This window comes from Hemitrygon akajei, chromosome 31, assembly GCF_048418815.1.
Source record: "Hemitrygon akajei chromosome 31, sHemAka1.3, whole genome shotgun sequence".
Classification (NCBI taxonomy): domain Eukaryota; kingdom Metazoa; phylum Chordata; class Chondrichthyes; order Myliobatiformes; family Dasyatidae; genus Hemitrygon; species Hemitrygon akajei.
In genome coordinates this window covers 5659075-5674657 of record NC_133154.1, presented here as the reverse complement: position 1 = coordinate 5674657, position 15583 = coordinate 5659075, and the positions used below count along the sequence as shown (strand labels likewise).

General features: G+C 42.1%; 2 protein-coding genes across 2 annotated transcripts in view; one reads left to right on the top strand and one right to left on the bottom strand.

The window, feature by feature from the left end:
- LOC140719377 (ferritin heavy chain A-like) overlaps positions 1-8991 on the bottom strand; it is a 38130-nt gene extending 29139 nt beyond the window's left edge. The window contains exons 1-2 of the mRNA XM_073033977.1: positions 8945-8991; positions 8727-8850 (exon numbers count right to left, since the gene is read on the bottom strand). Of these exons, the coding sequence (XP_072890078.1) occupies positions 8727-8843 (117 nt within the window). The 5' untranslated portion in view covers positions 8844-8850; positions 8945-8991. The remainder of the gene's footprint in view (positions 1-8726; positions 8851-8944) is intronic.
- Positions 1073-14680, top strand: LOC140719375 (ferritin heavy chain-like). The gene is made up of 4 exons (XM_073033975.1): positions 1073-1339; positions 6138-6284; positions 7503-7628; positions 14256-14680. The coding sequence occupies exons 1-4, from the start codon at positions 1088-1090 to the stop codon at positions 14409-14411; spliced, it is 681 nt and encodes a 226-aa protein (XP_072890076.1). The 5' UTR covers positions 1073-1087; the 3' UTR covers positions 14412-14680.
- The last annotated feature ends 903 nt before the right edge of the window (positions 14681-15583 follow it).

Sequence of the window (15583 nt, the reverse complement as noted above, 5' to 3'; positions counted from 1 at the left end):
GACTGGAAGAATGAACAACACTACATCCTGGAGAATGAGGCCGGGCATCAGGCCTCAATCGCCTTTATACAGGGGTCTGTGGGAGGAGCCACAGAAGCAGTCCAGACAGGTATATGTAGTTCACCACAATTGATGAGAGAAATTCATTGATGAGTTTGCTAAAAGATCATCGCTGATGAAAATCTAACCTGCTGAACAGCTGCATCCATACACGTGTGATGATAATGACTACTTATTGGTAGCACATAAATTCAGAGTTGGAAATGGTGGCAATCCCAAGCTATCTCATTATATATTCAAAAAAACTTAACAGCTCCAAAGCAATTTGGGTTAGGGGTGTTCAAAGTGTATTGCACAGTTTGTTGTCTTTTGCTCATTGGCTGTTCATCCATCCTGTTGGGTGCAGTCTTCAATTGACTGTATACTGACTGTGAATGCCCACAAGAAAATGAAGCTCAGGGTTGTAAATGGCGGCATATATGTATTTTGATAATACATTTACTTTGAACATTAGATGCCTCCTTCATAGATAGTATGGCGATTAGGAAAGTGCGAAACATTTTTACTTCACTCCTTCAAGGACTTGCCCTGGAGCTTCCAAAATGGCGACTCCGCATCTCAGCTCCTAAAATGGAGGAGCAAGAGACTGCAGAAGCTGGAATCTGGAGCGGGGTTATAAAACCCCAAAATGCTGGGTATAAATATCGGTGGAGCAAACAGTCGGTTGGCGTTTCGGGTCGAGTTACACTACATCAGGACCGAAGTGGCGGACTGGGGGGGTGGGGGATGGGAGTGAGCGCGGACACCGCTTTCAAATTCTAGCAAAATTCGGCGGGGAAAGGAACCAGGCACAAAATGCTGGAGTCATCGGGCAGTGTCTACGGAGGGGAATACACAGTCGACTTTTCGGGTCGAAACCCTTCACCAAGACTGGAAAGGAAAGGGGTGTTGAAGAATTAACTGCCACTCCCAAGATGGCGGGCGCCGGTTCCCATTCCTTACGACCCTCCAAATATGGTGGGGCGCCGACAGGGACTAGCCAATCAGAGATCGTGTTTTGAGCCGGCGGGCTGTTGTTGGTGGCGTCATGGGGAGCTTGTGGCGAGTGTGGCCGGCTGTGGCGGTTGGCTTGTTCCCGAAACGGGGCTTGCCCTGTCGCCTCCTGTGCAGGGTTGGCCCACCGCCCTGGGCTGAGGGGCGGGGGCAGCCCCGGAGAGCGGCCCAGGGCGGGCAGAGCCACGGTCACTCGGTACGCCAGAACTATTCTAGAGAATGCGAGGAGGCCATCAACCAGCAGATCAATCTGGAGCTCCGCGCTTACTACGCCTACCTGTCCATGGTGAGAGAGAAGACAGATTCGCACTCCCCACCGTGGTGGTCACAGACTCCCGGCCCAGCAGGAAGAATTAGACTGTCTTAACGCATCTCCTAAAAAAAATCCCAGCAGTGAGAACCAGACCTCATTAATTTGCATTTCCCCAATACCAGCAGGAGAACTAGATAGTGTTATCACATTTTCCAAATACCAGCAGGAGAACTGGACAATCTTACCACATTTCCTGAAAGATACCAGCAGAGAAAACAGGACCTCCTAATTTGAACACATTTCTCTAACACCAGCAGGGAGAACGAGAGTGTCTTACCACATTTTCCAAAAAGTCCTAGCAGCAAGAACTAAACCTCATAATTTGACCATAGTTCCCAAACACCAGCAGGGAAAACAAATCCCAGTAAAGAGGTCCAGTATGGAAATATCACAGCAGGAAGACCTGGCAAAGAGACTGGACACGTTCCACTTAACAAAAATCCACCAACGTACATTATATACTGGTAGGGAAACCGTCACACAACAGCAGGAATATCCAGCATAGCCCACATAGAGCCATAGAGCACCACAACATAGAAGCAGGTTCTTCAGCCCATCTAGTACATGTTAAACAATAACCAGGTTATTCTGCCTCGTTCTATCAGCCGTACCTGAATCATAGCTCACCATACCCCTCCTACTGAAGTACTTATCAAAACTCACATGTCCAAGTCCCCCTTTAAATATTTAACCTTTTACCTTAACCCATGACTTCTTGTTCTACTCCCACCTAACCTCAGTGGAAAAAGTCTGATTGCATTGACCATACCTATACCTTTCATAATTTTGTCTAATCTCTATCAAATCTCCCTTCGTTCTCCAACACTAATTAAGTGGTGAAGCAAGCATCTAAAGGCTGAATAGTGCCTTTAATCCAGGGGTTCGCAACCTGGGGTCCATGAACTCCTCAATTAATAGTAAGGCTCCATGGCATAAGAATGTTCTGGAACCCCTGCTCTAATCCTTTCATACAGTCTCAATAACTCCAGGAAAATACAAATACAAAAATATCACCTAATCCCAGCAGTGTTAGGCATCAAATATGCTCACATAATCTAAACATCACTCCTTAAAATTCAATACATTGCCTCTCAACACCATTATCAGTTCATAATATCAACTGCTTCAGTGTCTTGGTTCATGGCCCAGGTTTTACCCCTTTTCTTACAGCATCACAACTCCAGTTTAGCCATTGGTGCTGTCTGTGTGGAGTTTGTACATTCTCCCTATATCTGAATGAATTTACCCTGCAGTTCCATCCCACGTCCTAAAAATATACAGGCTGGGAGGTTAATTGGCCTCTGTAAATTGCCCCGGGTGTGTCGTTGGGCATCAGCGTATATGGGGAGATTAAAACGAGATTGTTGTAAATGGGTGCTTGAAGGTTGGTACAGACTTGTGCAGGCCAGCAGGCCTGTTTCTGATCTGTATGACCCATTCCACTGCAATCCAACAGGTTTTGCAAATCATAAACACGAGGGATTCTGCAGATCCAAAGCAATGCACCCAAAAAGCTGAAGGAACTTAGCAGGACAGGTAGCATCTCTGGAAATGAATAAACAGTTGACGTTTCGCACCAAGACTCTTCATCAGGACTGGAAAGGAAGGGGGAAGATGCCGGAATAAAGAAAGTGGGAGGAGGGGGGTGAGGGTTAGCTAGCAGGTGATAGGTGAAGCCTGATGGGTGGGAAAGGAAAAAGGCTCGAGAGGAAGGAATCTGATAGGAGAGGAGAGTCGACAATGGGAGAAAAGGAGGGAAACCAGACAGAAGTGATAGGCAGGTGAGAAGAAGAGGTTAGAGACCAGAATGAGGAACAGAAGATGGAAGGGGGAGGGGAGGTGAAAAGAAAAAAAAGTTGCCACAAGTTGGAGAAATCAGTGATCTTGCCATCAGATTTGAAGCATGATAAATCAGCCATGATGAAATGGTATAGCAGACTTGATGGGCTGAATGGACTAACTGCTCTGACATCTTACCTAGACAGAATATTAGGTGCTGCTTCTTCACCCTGAGAATGGCCTCAACATACCAGGAGGAGAGCATGAACTGAAATGTTGGCACAGAAATGAGGATTAGAATTAAAATAGTTGGCCACCATTTTACAACTGCAAAAATAAAGTGTGAGCAATTACTTTAGAAGTGACATGCAATAGGGCATTTGTTTCAAATAAAACATTTTCAATAGAAACTGTGGCAACAGATAATTCTCGGATGAGATTGAGGCCAAACTTAGTGGCTATTTTTGCAAAAAAAGGAACTGGATGACAGAAGCATTCAGGTTTCCCAGACACCTGAACTAAAAGCAGATGTAATATACTACAGACATCATCCTTAAAGAGAGAACAACTTAACCTTTTAAGTTGAAGACCAATTACCAAATCAGATGTCTGAAATTACCATTTTTAAACAAACATTTTGTATTATTAAAATATGAGCCAGAGGTAAACCCAACAAAGTTGTTTTGAGGTTTTTGATGTTATGTACATAATTGATGCTACATACCAAAGTTATTACCACCTATAGGGTCACAGGTCAACTTTCAGTGCCAAGGAGATTGAAGTTTATTTAGCGTGAAGATTGTGGAATTTCCACTATTAATTCAGTGCCACTGAAGGACATTACAGTAATGGTTAATAACTGTAATATAAGAAGCAGTTTAGCTAACTTATGCATAACATGCTCCCGACAGCAGCTTGGGAGTGTTAGTGTGCTTTTAGTATTGAAAGTTGAAGGAGAAATATTGTCCAGGACACACGGAGCAAAAATCCTGCTCTTTCTCAAAATTGTACCAATTGGATTATTTTCAAAAGTGTCAGGCAATGGTCATCTCCAACAAGAGATTCAAAGCTTCTACCATTGGCATTTAATGGCATTACTTGCTGAGTTTTCATCAGTACCCTGGAGGCCAAATTTGACCAGAAATTCAAATGGACGCGTCACAGCTTCAAGAGAATTGACTCATATCCTGACACCTCAAAGCTTTTCCTCATTTGGAATGTTTCACTAACTTGGATGTGTATGGCTCCAACATCACTCAAGAAGCTTGTATCTACCCAGAATAATATTGGTTGGCACCCCATCCACCACCATAAACATTCATTCACTCCACCACCATTTCACTGCGTCTGCACTTTGTGTCATTTACAGCAACTGCCAAAGCTGTGATCTCAGTCAGGAAGGGCACAAACAACAAAATAATGGGAATATCTTCCCGTCCATGTAACACAGTATCCTGACTTGTCGTTGCTGTGATCAAACCATAGAACTACTTACGCAACAGCCAAACTCTTAAGTAAGGGTGTGCATTCTGAAAGTGAATTAAAAAATACACCACCTGGAGGGCAGATGAGTATTAACATCTTATCTGAAAGAAGACATTTTTAACAATGGATAGCACACTCAATACAGGGGCTGAAACCCACAACCTCCTGATTCAGAGGAGAGAATGCTACAGCTGAGCTTCAGTGAACTATCTTTAGGAGTGCTGAGAAGCTGGTTGGGTGCCCTAATTGTAGGTAGATACACAGGAGTGCTGGTTAGGATTCATGAAGCATTACAGCACAGTACAGGCCCTTTAGTGTACAATGTCATGCTGACCTTTTAACTCACTCTAACCATTCCCTCCTACATAGCCCTTCATTTTTCTATCATCCTATATAAGAGTTTCTTAAATGTCCTTAATATATTTGACTCTACAATCACCCTTGGCAGGGTGTTCCACACAAAACCAGTCTCTATAAAAATTATCTCTGACATCCCGCCTAAATTTTCCTCCAAACACTTTAAAATAATGTTTCCTCGTCTTAGCCATTTCGGCCCTGGGAAAAAGTCTCTGGCTATCGACAGTCTAGGCCTCTTATCACTTTGTACACATTCCTAGGATCTTGACCAACAACAATGAAACGAAGACAGGTTATCCTCAAAGTGGTGTGCACTTTGAGAATGTTATGTATGATATTCAGGAGCTACAATTGTCAGGTGCAGGAACAACATGTAATCCTCATTCATGATTCTCTTTGAAAAGGTGATGGTGGTTTGCCACATGAACTACTGACTTAACTGGTGAGCATGGTTCCATAGTGTTGTTGTGTAAGGATATTCCAGGTTAAGACCCAGTGACAGAGGAGCAATCAGATAATTTATCTCAAAGCCAGGATGGTATTCAACTTGGAGAAGGACTCGGTTGATGCCTTTCCCAAGCATCAACAGTCCTTGTCCTCCGAGGTGGTAGTGGTTGCACTTGTGGAAAATACTGTTGAAGTATTTGTGATTGCAGTATGTTTATTAGATGGTACAATGCAATGTGATGGAGTGTGTAAAAAATTAGGGTGATATTGGTGTTCCAGTCAAATAGGCTTTATCTAGGATTGTTATGATCATCTTGAGTGTTGTTGTAGCTCTATTCATCCACGCAGATGGAAATTTTTCCATTATGCTCCTGACATATGATGATAGAAGGGCTGTGGAGAATCAAACCAGTCTTTCAAGTTGTCCCCTGGTGTAGACCTTCATCTTGGTCTACGCTTATCCTTCCTTTTCCAGGGATGAGGTCTATTGGCCTTTCAGTAGCTCTAGGGTTTTACGGGATGGGGTTGCTAGACCCCGCCTTTTGCAGTTGAGATTGGGACCTCCTTGGCAGAAGATGTGGGGAGTCAAAAGTTGTCCAATCATTTCCTCATGACTTAAGCTGCACTTACAGCCACAAGGCTTTATGTAACTAGTCCCACTAAATTTACAGTACAGTACCAACATTGCTTGTTTTTGTTTCAGTCATATTACTTCGACCGTTATGATGTTGGTTTGAGAAACTTTGCCAAGTTTTACTTGGAGCAATCTGCCGAAGAGCAGAAGCATGCTGAGAAGCTGATGCAGTTTCAGAATCAGCGTGGAGGCAGCATTGTCCTGTATGATATCAAGGTTAGTGGGAGAAAAGTATCCCCATCATCTCCATTACTTCTCTCATCCCCTCTTTTGAAATATAATTTTACAAGATGAGGGTGTTGGATAGGTGATTGTAAGTCATTTTCAGTACATCTTCAGTAATAGTGTTGGTGTGCAAAGTGACCTGTGTGTCATTCCAATTAAATCCCTGAAGTCAAAGTGCGGGTAACTTAATTACTTACTGCCCATTATGCCGCTGGTGCTTAGGGCAGCAATGAAGATCCTCTATCTCTGTCTGTACAGAAGGGTTCTTCATTGTTGTTTCCATAACAATTGCTTTTTGATAAATCAGGGTTGTTAGCCCTGAGCTGAACCCCTGAACCTGGAGGACTGTTGGACCACTCTGAGTCTGGCTTCTACCCTTTGACCTGTTTGGAATGGGTGACCCTACCAGGAGCCAAGGCACAAGACCCTGACTCCAGCCAACATAGCTCTCCAGGACATTGAGGCACGCAAACCTCCAAACCCTATGACAAGATTGTGGCCCTCTTGGAGGAAAGTGCCGGTAAAGCAGAGATAATGAGATAAGATAATGAGGGACACACAATGTGAAAGCACATAGTGTTTTCCTAAGGAGGGGTGTAAAAAAACAAGAAGGCATACATTTAAAGCCAGAGGCAAGAGATTTAAATGGGACATCAGGGGCAGCTTCTTCTTACAAGAGGTGGTATGTATTTGGAATGGGCTGCCAATGGGTTGAGGTGGGCAAATCTTGATAAGGACTTAAATTTGAGAGGTGGGCCAAATGCAGGTATATGGGGCTAGCTCACTGGACAATGCAGTCAGCATGTTAGGATGAATGCTGTATGGCTGTAATAAGGAAGACAAATAGTGCACTGGGCTTTATGCAAGAGAGTTTGAGAATAACAGTAATGTCTTCTTACTGGAATGACATCAGCTTTGATTAGCCATGTTCTTAATTAATGGCAGAACAGATACAAAAGATCAAAATGGCCTTTTCTACTTAATTTCTATTTGTGAATAGGAGAAGGGCCTGTGTATGGCAGCATTATTTGCCATTATCATTCTTGTTGAAAGAGGTTGGGAGGAGCTTTAGCCGACACAAGTGATATGTATTTTATACATGTTACACACTGCAGGCACTTTGTGTCAGTGGTGGAGCCAGAACCCATTTGTTAATAGAGCCCCAAACATACATTCTATTGGATGCTGTGAAGCTTCTCGTGTTTTCAGAAACCTTACCAGGATGAATGGGGCAGCGGCTTAGAGGCAATGGAGAATGCATTAGAGCTTGAGAAAGAGGTCAATCAAAGCATTCTGAACCTGCACAAGCTGGCAAGTGAACAGAACGATCCACATGTAAGTATGTAAACCTCATCATATCATGGCCAGAGTGATTTTATGCTCAAATTATTGTGCATAGTTTGGAGGAGTATTCAAAGGTGGCAGTTGGAAATGCAAAGGTCTAGGGAGAGTAAAAGGCCTGAAGGTGGTGTCCAAGGAGACATAATCAGGAAACATGGTTTCGAACTGAAACATTGACTACTTATATCCTGCCACAGATGCTGTAGGAGCCACTGAGTTTTTCCAGCACTTTGTTTTGTTGCTTCAGGGGTACCCCAATTGACTTAATTCTGGAGAAACAGATTTAAGATACCTGGCAAAAAAAATCAGTCTAGCCATAACAATGAAAATAAAAATGTTTTGAGATCTGGAACATTCAGGGAAGCAATTTCAACAGGTACGTTCAAAGGGGAACTGAGCAACAGCTTGAGAAAAAAAGTTCAGCCTCTCAGCATACATTTATCAATCCCTGTCAGAATCACAAATATGTTGTGACATGGGGAAAGAGAATGAAGAAGATATTGATGTACTGGTCGTGGGTTGGTTTATTTTCCATTCAGAAATCTGATGGTGAAGAGAAAAAAGCTGTTCCTAAAGCACTGAGTTTGAGGTACATTTATTATCAAAGTACGTATGCAGTATACAATTCTGAAATTCATCTTCTCCAGACAGCCATGAAGCAAAGAAAAGCATGGAAGCCATTCAAAGAAAAGCATCACCCCCCCCCCCCACACAAAAAAAACAAATTGTGCAAACGGCATGGCAACTGGGACTTCAAACCACCGTCCCCCATTCACAATAAAACAAATAGTGCAAATGGAAGCATGAAAGAATGGGTGAAAACACAGAATATAAAAACATAAAATGGAAAAAGTCCAAGCAAACCACAGTCTAATTCATAAATCACAGACCCAGAACTTTTCTATCATCTTCTGACAGCACTGATGGAGAGAGAAAGAGATCGTTCGAACATAGGGGCCTTCCCTCAGGACCATCACACACAGTGTGTGTCTTCCCAGACAGTACCTCCTCCCAGATGGTAGCAATGAGAAGAGGGCATGTCCAGGGTGATGGGGATCCTTAATGATTGATGCTGCCTTTTTGATGCATCACCTTTTGAAGATGTCTTCGATGCTGGGGAGGCTGATGTTTGTGATGGAGCTGGTTGAGTTTGCAACCCTCTGCAGTTTTTTTTCCAATCCATACCAGACCAGTTAGAATGCTCTCCATGATACATCTGTAGAAATGTTGGAAGAGAAATTTTATAATTCTATCTGATGTTATTCACCTTGGAAGAGTATGTAGTTTAAATTCCCCCCGGCCTTGATTACCAACAATGAACCTGGAAGGGGAGCACACATCGTTTCCCTCATGAGAGGTAGACAGAAGTTACACACAATAGAGCAAAGCCTTGACTGAATTTCCTATCAATAATTTACAAAATCCAGTCCCGCATCAGTTACTCTGCATTAAGTACCAGGTAATAATATCAATGATTGAAACCTCCTCAACAGTTTGCTCTCCTTAGTAAATTTCTCTGCACCACGTAATGAACTTGGTACTTCTTGATTATTTGAAATGTATGGAGAAGCTTTTCCATTTTCAAAAAACAAACTATTATTATTATCAAGTCTTTTGCCTACACAAAGGGATCTGGGAGTACAGATCCATAATTCTTTGAAAGTGGTGTCTGCTATATTTCGTAACTTCAAAATATTAAACTCATTTAGAGGAAGGCATGTGAGTCTAACTTTGGGTTTACTTTAAGCAAGGCGCACAAGTATCACGTGGTAGCATAATGACGTAGGCAATTCACATATTTATACATATAACCCATGATAAATTATTGAAATGAACCAAAAATGCTTAACCCATATGTGTGTGTGTGTGTGTGTCTATACATATATACATTAATACAAGATTATTCAAATAATGAAGAAATATTATATACACAACAGTCTCACAGGTAGTTAGGGTTGTAAAGAGCCTTCACAAGTGAGAGAGTGGAAGTATTGAATACAGGAAGTAGCATGTTATGTTGAAGTTGTATAAGACATTGGTGAGGTCTAATTTGGAGTATTGTGTGCATCTATGTACAGGAAGTATATCAATAAGATTGGAATACAGAGAAAATTTACAAGGATATTGCCAGGTCTTGAGGATCTAAGTAATAGGGAAAGGTTGAATAGGTTAGGACTTTATTCCCTAGAGCAGCCATTCCCAACCTTATTTATATAATGGACCAATACCATTAAGCAAGGGGTTCATGGACCCCAGGTTGGGAATCCTTGTCCTACATTACAGGAAAATGAGAGGAGATTTGATAGAAGTATAGAAAATTATGAGGGGTATAGATAGGGTAAATGCAAGCAGGCTTTTTTCCACTGAGGTTATGTGAGACTAGAACTAGAGGACATGGGTTAAGGATGAAAGGTGAAATGTTTAAAGGCAACATGAGGGGGAACTTCTTCACTCAGAGGGTGAAAGCGTGGAATGTGCTACCAGTGGAAATGGTGGATGCAGGTTCTATTTTAAAAGAGAAATTTGGAAAAGTATATGCATGGGAGAGGTCCAGAGAGCTATTGTCTAGGTGCAGGTTGATGGGATGAGACAGAATAACAGTTCAGCATGAACGAGATGGGCTGAAGGGCCTGTTTCTGTGCTATAGTGCTCTATGACTCATTGATATTAATATTAAGGTTAAAATATAATGGTCTCATTCCCAAGTGAGCAAACTGCACCTTGGAATTTATGTAGATTTTTTTTATTCCAGTGTCTGGCAAAATATCAAATAAAATTTTGCATCAAACCTCATATTAGAACAGAACCATCAAAGTGTGTTTCTTTAGACCATAGAGATTTTGGTTCAAAGCCCACTAAATTTACAGGCAATTTTGGTTTATTTTTGCACACATTGGGATAGAGCCCAGTTTTATATTTAATAACTAAAATTACATCAGCAATATTTATATATTCCAAAGGTCCAGTTGGAACTTCAATGTTTGGTAACTCTCCATAAAAATATTTATGTGTAGCAGGATATCAACACCTTATATTTCATCTGAGTAGCCTCCAACCTCATGGCATGAATACTGTAAAAGAGAGTTATTCCCCATTCTGATCTTTTACCTCTTCTCACCTGCCTATCACTTGTACCTGGGTCCCCTCCTCCTCCCCGTTCTCCGGTGGTGCACTTTCTTCTCCTATCAAATTCCTTCTTTACCTGTCCTTTACCTTTCCTACCCACCTGGCTTCACAAATCACCCTCCAGCTAGCCTCCTTCCCTTCCCCTCACCTTTTTATTGTTGCATCTCCCCCCACCCACTTCCTTCTCAGTCCTGAAGAAGGTCTTTGCTCAAAACATTGACTGTTAATTCATTTCCATAGCTCCTGCCAGACCTGTAGAGTTCCTCCAGTATTTTGCGTGTGTTGCTTTGGATTTCCAGTGTCTGCAGATTTTCTCATGTTTATGAAAAAGTTTATACTTTTTGATCAGTAGATGGCTCTCTTACACATAGAAATTAATAGAAGCTCAAAGTGTTTGGACGTAATATTTTTCAGATGAGATGTGCATAGAAACTGTCAGACCAAATGCTGTTAAAGGATAAGTATAGCTAGATGGTTAGCCAAAACACGTTGGGCCAAAGGACCATTTTCTGTGCCGCATGAATCTGAGATGTCTTTTAAGGAACATACTAAGAGTAGTAGAGAGAGAAAGATTTTAAAATAAATAAATTCTTAAGGGCAAATAAAGGCACATTAACACTGATGAATAGTGATTAAAATCAGAGGAGTGCCAGTGAGAGATATCAGAAGATTGCTTATACAGAGGTTCAGAGACATGATAACCAATCTGATTTGTGAGAAGTTTAGAATTTGAAATTTGTCTCACCTGTCTTCCTCAAACTTGGATGAGTATGCTGTATTAAAAACTGTGTGGATGAGTGTGTGCCTACAAAGACTTACTGTACATTCCCAAACCGTGGGAATGAACCAGGAAAGCCTTGGATGAACCAGGAGGTACGTTGTCTGCTGAAGGCTAGATCTGTGGCATTCAAGTCTGGTGACCCAGGCCTTTACCAGAAAACAGGTATGATTTGCGGAGGGCTATTTCAAGGGTGAAAAGACAATTTCAAAAAAGGCTGGAGGCGACATTGGATGCAAGACAACTCTGGCAGGGTTTGCAAGACATTACTTCTTACAAAGTGAACCCAATAGCATAAATGGCAGTGATACTTCATTACCAGATGAATTCACTGCCTTCTATGCCCGCTTTGAAAGGGAGAATACAACTACAGCTGTGAAGATCCCTGCTGCACCTGATGACCCTGTGATCTCTGTCTCAGAGGCCTATGTTAGGCTGTCTTTAAAGAGAGTGAACCTTCGCAAGGCAGAAGGTCCCAATGGAGTACACGGTAAGGCTCTGAAAAACTATTCCAACCAACTGGCGGGAGTATTCAAGGACATTTTCAACCTCTCACTGCTACGGGCAGGAGTTCCCACTTGCTTCAAAAAGGCAACAATTTTACCAGTGTCTAAGAAGAATAATGTGAGCTGCCTTAATGACTGTCACCCAGTAGCACTCACATCTACAGTGATGAAATGCTTTGAGAGGTTTGTCATTACTACACTGAACTCCTGCCTCAGCAAAGATCTGGACCCATTTCAATTTGCTGATTGCCACAATAGATCAACAGCAGATGCAATCTCAATGGCTTTAGGCCACCTGGACAACACAAGCACTTATGTCAGGATGTTGTTCATGGACTATAGCTCAGAATTTAATACCATCATTCCCACAATCCTGATTGAGAAGTTGCAGAACCTGGGCCTCTGTACCTCCCTCTGCAATTGGATCCTCAACTTCCTAACCGGAGGACCACAATTGGTAATAGCACCTCCTCATCATCAACTATCAACACTGATGCGCCTCGGGTGTGTGCTTAGCCCATTGCTCTACTCTCTATATACCCATGAGCTAGGCTTAGCTCAAATACCATCTATAAATTTGCTGATGATACAACCATTGTTGATAGAATCTCAGGTGGTGATGAGAGGGCTTACAGGAGTGAAATATGCCAATTAGTGAAGTGGTGTCACAGCAACAACCTGGCACTCAACGTCAGTAAGACAAAAGAGCTTACTGTAGACTTCGGAAGGGTAAGATGAAGGAACACACACTAATTCTCATAGAGGGATCAGAAGTGGAGAGAGAGAGAGAGAGAGAGAGAGCAGTTTCAAGTTCCTGGGTGTCAAGGTCTCTGAGGATCTAACCTGGTCCCAACATATCGATGCGGTTATAAAGAAGGCTGCTATACCTCATTAGGAGTTTGAAGAGATTTGCTATGTCAACAAATACGCTGAAAAACTTCTATAGATGTACCCTGGAGAGCATTCTGACAGGCTGATTTACTGTCTGGTATTGTGGGGGTGGGGGGGAGTGGCTACTGCACAGAACCAAAAGAAGCTGCAGAGGATTTTAAATTTAGTTGGCTCCATCTCGGGTACTAGCCTACAAAGTACCCAGGACATCTTCAAGGAGCGGTGTCTCAAAAAGGCAGCGTCCATTATTAAGGACCTCCAGCACCCAGGGCATGCCCTTTTCTCGCTTTTGCAATTGGGTCAGAGGTACAGAAGTCTGAAGGCACACACTCAGCAATTCAGGAACAGCTTCTTCCCCTCTGCCATCTGATTCCTAAATGGACATTGAACCTTTGGACACTACCCCATCCTCATCACATTCTACAGGGGTTGTATTGAGAGCATCCTGAGCAGCTACATCACTGCCTGGTTCAGAAATTGCACTATCTTGGATCGCAAGACCCTGCAGCGGACAGTGAGGTCAGCTGAGAAGATCATTGGGGTCTCTCTTCCCGCCATCACAGACATTTACACTACACGCTGCATTCGCAAAGGAAACAGCATTATGAAGGACCCCATGCATCCCTCATACAATCTCTTCTCCCTCCTGCCGTCTGGGAAAAGGCTCTGAAGCATTTGGGCTCTCACGGCCAGACTATGTAACAGTTTCTTCCCCCAAGCTATCAGACTCCTCAGTACCCGAAGCCTGAACTGACACCTTGCCCTATTGTCCTGTTTATTATTTATTGTAATGCCTGCACTGTTTTTGTGCACTTTATGTAGTCCTGTGTAGGTGTGTAGTCTAGTGTAGCTTTCTCTGTGTTGTTTTTTTTTACGTAGTTCAGTCTAGTTTTTGTACTGTGTCATGTAACACCATGGTCCTGAAAAACGTTTCATTTTTACTATTTCGACCATATCAGCAGTTATGGTCGAAATGACAATAAAAGTGACTTGACTTGACTTTAATTATACAGTATTTCTATTTTTGCATGTTTATTTTAAATCTATTATATGTAATTGATTTACTTGTTTATTTATTATTATATTTTTCTCTGCTAGATTATGTATTGCATTTAACTGCTGCTGCTAAGTTAACAAATTTCACGTCACATGCCAGTGATAATAACCCGGATTCTGATTCTGATTCAGTCAAAAGAGCAGTGATTGATACACCTAACAGTCATAGCATGTGGTAGTTTTGGACTTTGTGTTTCCCATGTTGGATGAATTAAGCAATGATGTTGAGAAACTCCTCATCGTTACATTTTCTTCCTGTTACAGCTATGTGAGTTCTTGGAGGCAAACTACTTGAATGAACAAGTCATAGCCATTAGGAAGCTTGGGGATCACATCACCAACCTGAAGAAATTGGGAGCTTCTGAGGATGGTATTGGAGAGTATTTGTTCGACAAGCACTCTCTGGGTGGGGACAGTTAATGACATGCTTTGATAAATGCATCCTCTTAGGGAATGACCTGTGCCTGGCTTTTCTCATTTTCTGCAAATCTTTCCAAATCTACAGAAAAAATTCCTGTATTCACCTGAGAGAGGTGGTGCGGTAGACCCCAGTGTCCCAACTGTTAAATTAGAACAATTGTTGCCAATCTAATCCTTGTTAATGTAGGGCCAGATTAAAGATGACATTGAAAAGTACTGTGTGTAAAACATGTTGCCATCTGTTCCCAAATAAAACCTGGTAAAATCGACCACTTTGTCAGCTGTTTTTGTTGGATCAGATCTTAGTCAGTTATGTCCTTATTCAGGAAGGATAGATTTGCAGGATTAGCTCCTGTAGTAGTGGTAGTAGTATGTGATCACTCAAGTCAAATATGATCATACATGGCTGTTCAGCTCATCAAGTCTGCTCTGTCATTCCATCATGGCTGATTTATTATCCCTCTCAAGCCCATTCTCCTGTCTTCTCCCTGTAACCTCTGATGCCTTTAACAAAGAACCGATCAACCTCTGCCTTTCGTATACCCAATGAATTGGCCTGCATGGCTGTCTATGGCAATAAATTCCATCCTGTGGCTAAAGAAATTTTCCCTCATCTCTGTTCTATGCTTAGGTTGAAGTCATTAAAACTCATTGCTTAACCACTCCACAGATTTCATATTAGCAAACTATAGTTCTGGCAAGGCATTGAGGACATCTACTTTGTGCATGACACGAGTAATTTTTCCAACAATTGTTTACAGACAGATTATTTCACTTTCGACTATATCACAATTCCAGTGGGTCAGAAGTTCACAAAACAAAATCAAAGGAAATCAGCCAAGACCTCAGAAAAAAAATTGCGGACCTCCACAAGTCTGGTTCATCCCTGGGAGCAATTTCCAAATGCCTGAAGGTACCACATTCATCTGTATGAACAATAGTATGCAAGTATAAACACCATGGGACCACGCAGCCATCATACCGCTCAGGAAGGAGACACATTCTGTCTCCTAGAGATGAATGTACTTTGGCATGAAAAGTGCAAATCAATCCCAGAACAACAGTAAAGGACCTTGTGAAGATGCTGGAGGAAACAGGTAGACAAGTATCTATATCCACAGTAAAACGAGTCCTATGTTGACATAACCCGAAAGGCTGCTCAGCAAGTAAAA

Coding starts and splice junctions, on each gene's coding strand:
- LOC140719375 (XM_073033975.1), top strand. CDS start 1,088: ATGGGGAGCTTGTGGCGAGTGTGGCCGGCTGTGGCGGTTGGCTTGTTC. Junction 1,340..6,137: donor ACTACGCCTACCTGTCCATG/GTGAGAGAGAAG, acceptor TTTTTGTTTCAG/TCATATTACTTCGACCGTTA. Junction 6,285..7,502: donor TTGTCCTGTATGATATCAAG/GTTAGTGGGAGA, acceptor TCGTGTTTTCAG/AAACCTTACCAGGATGAATG.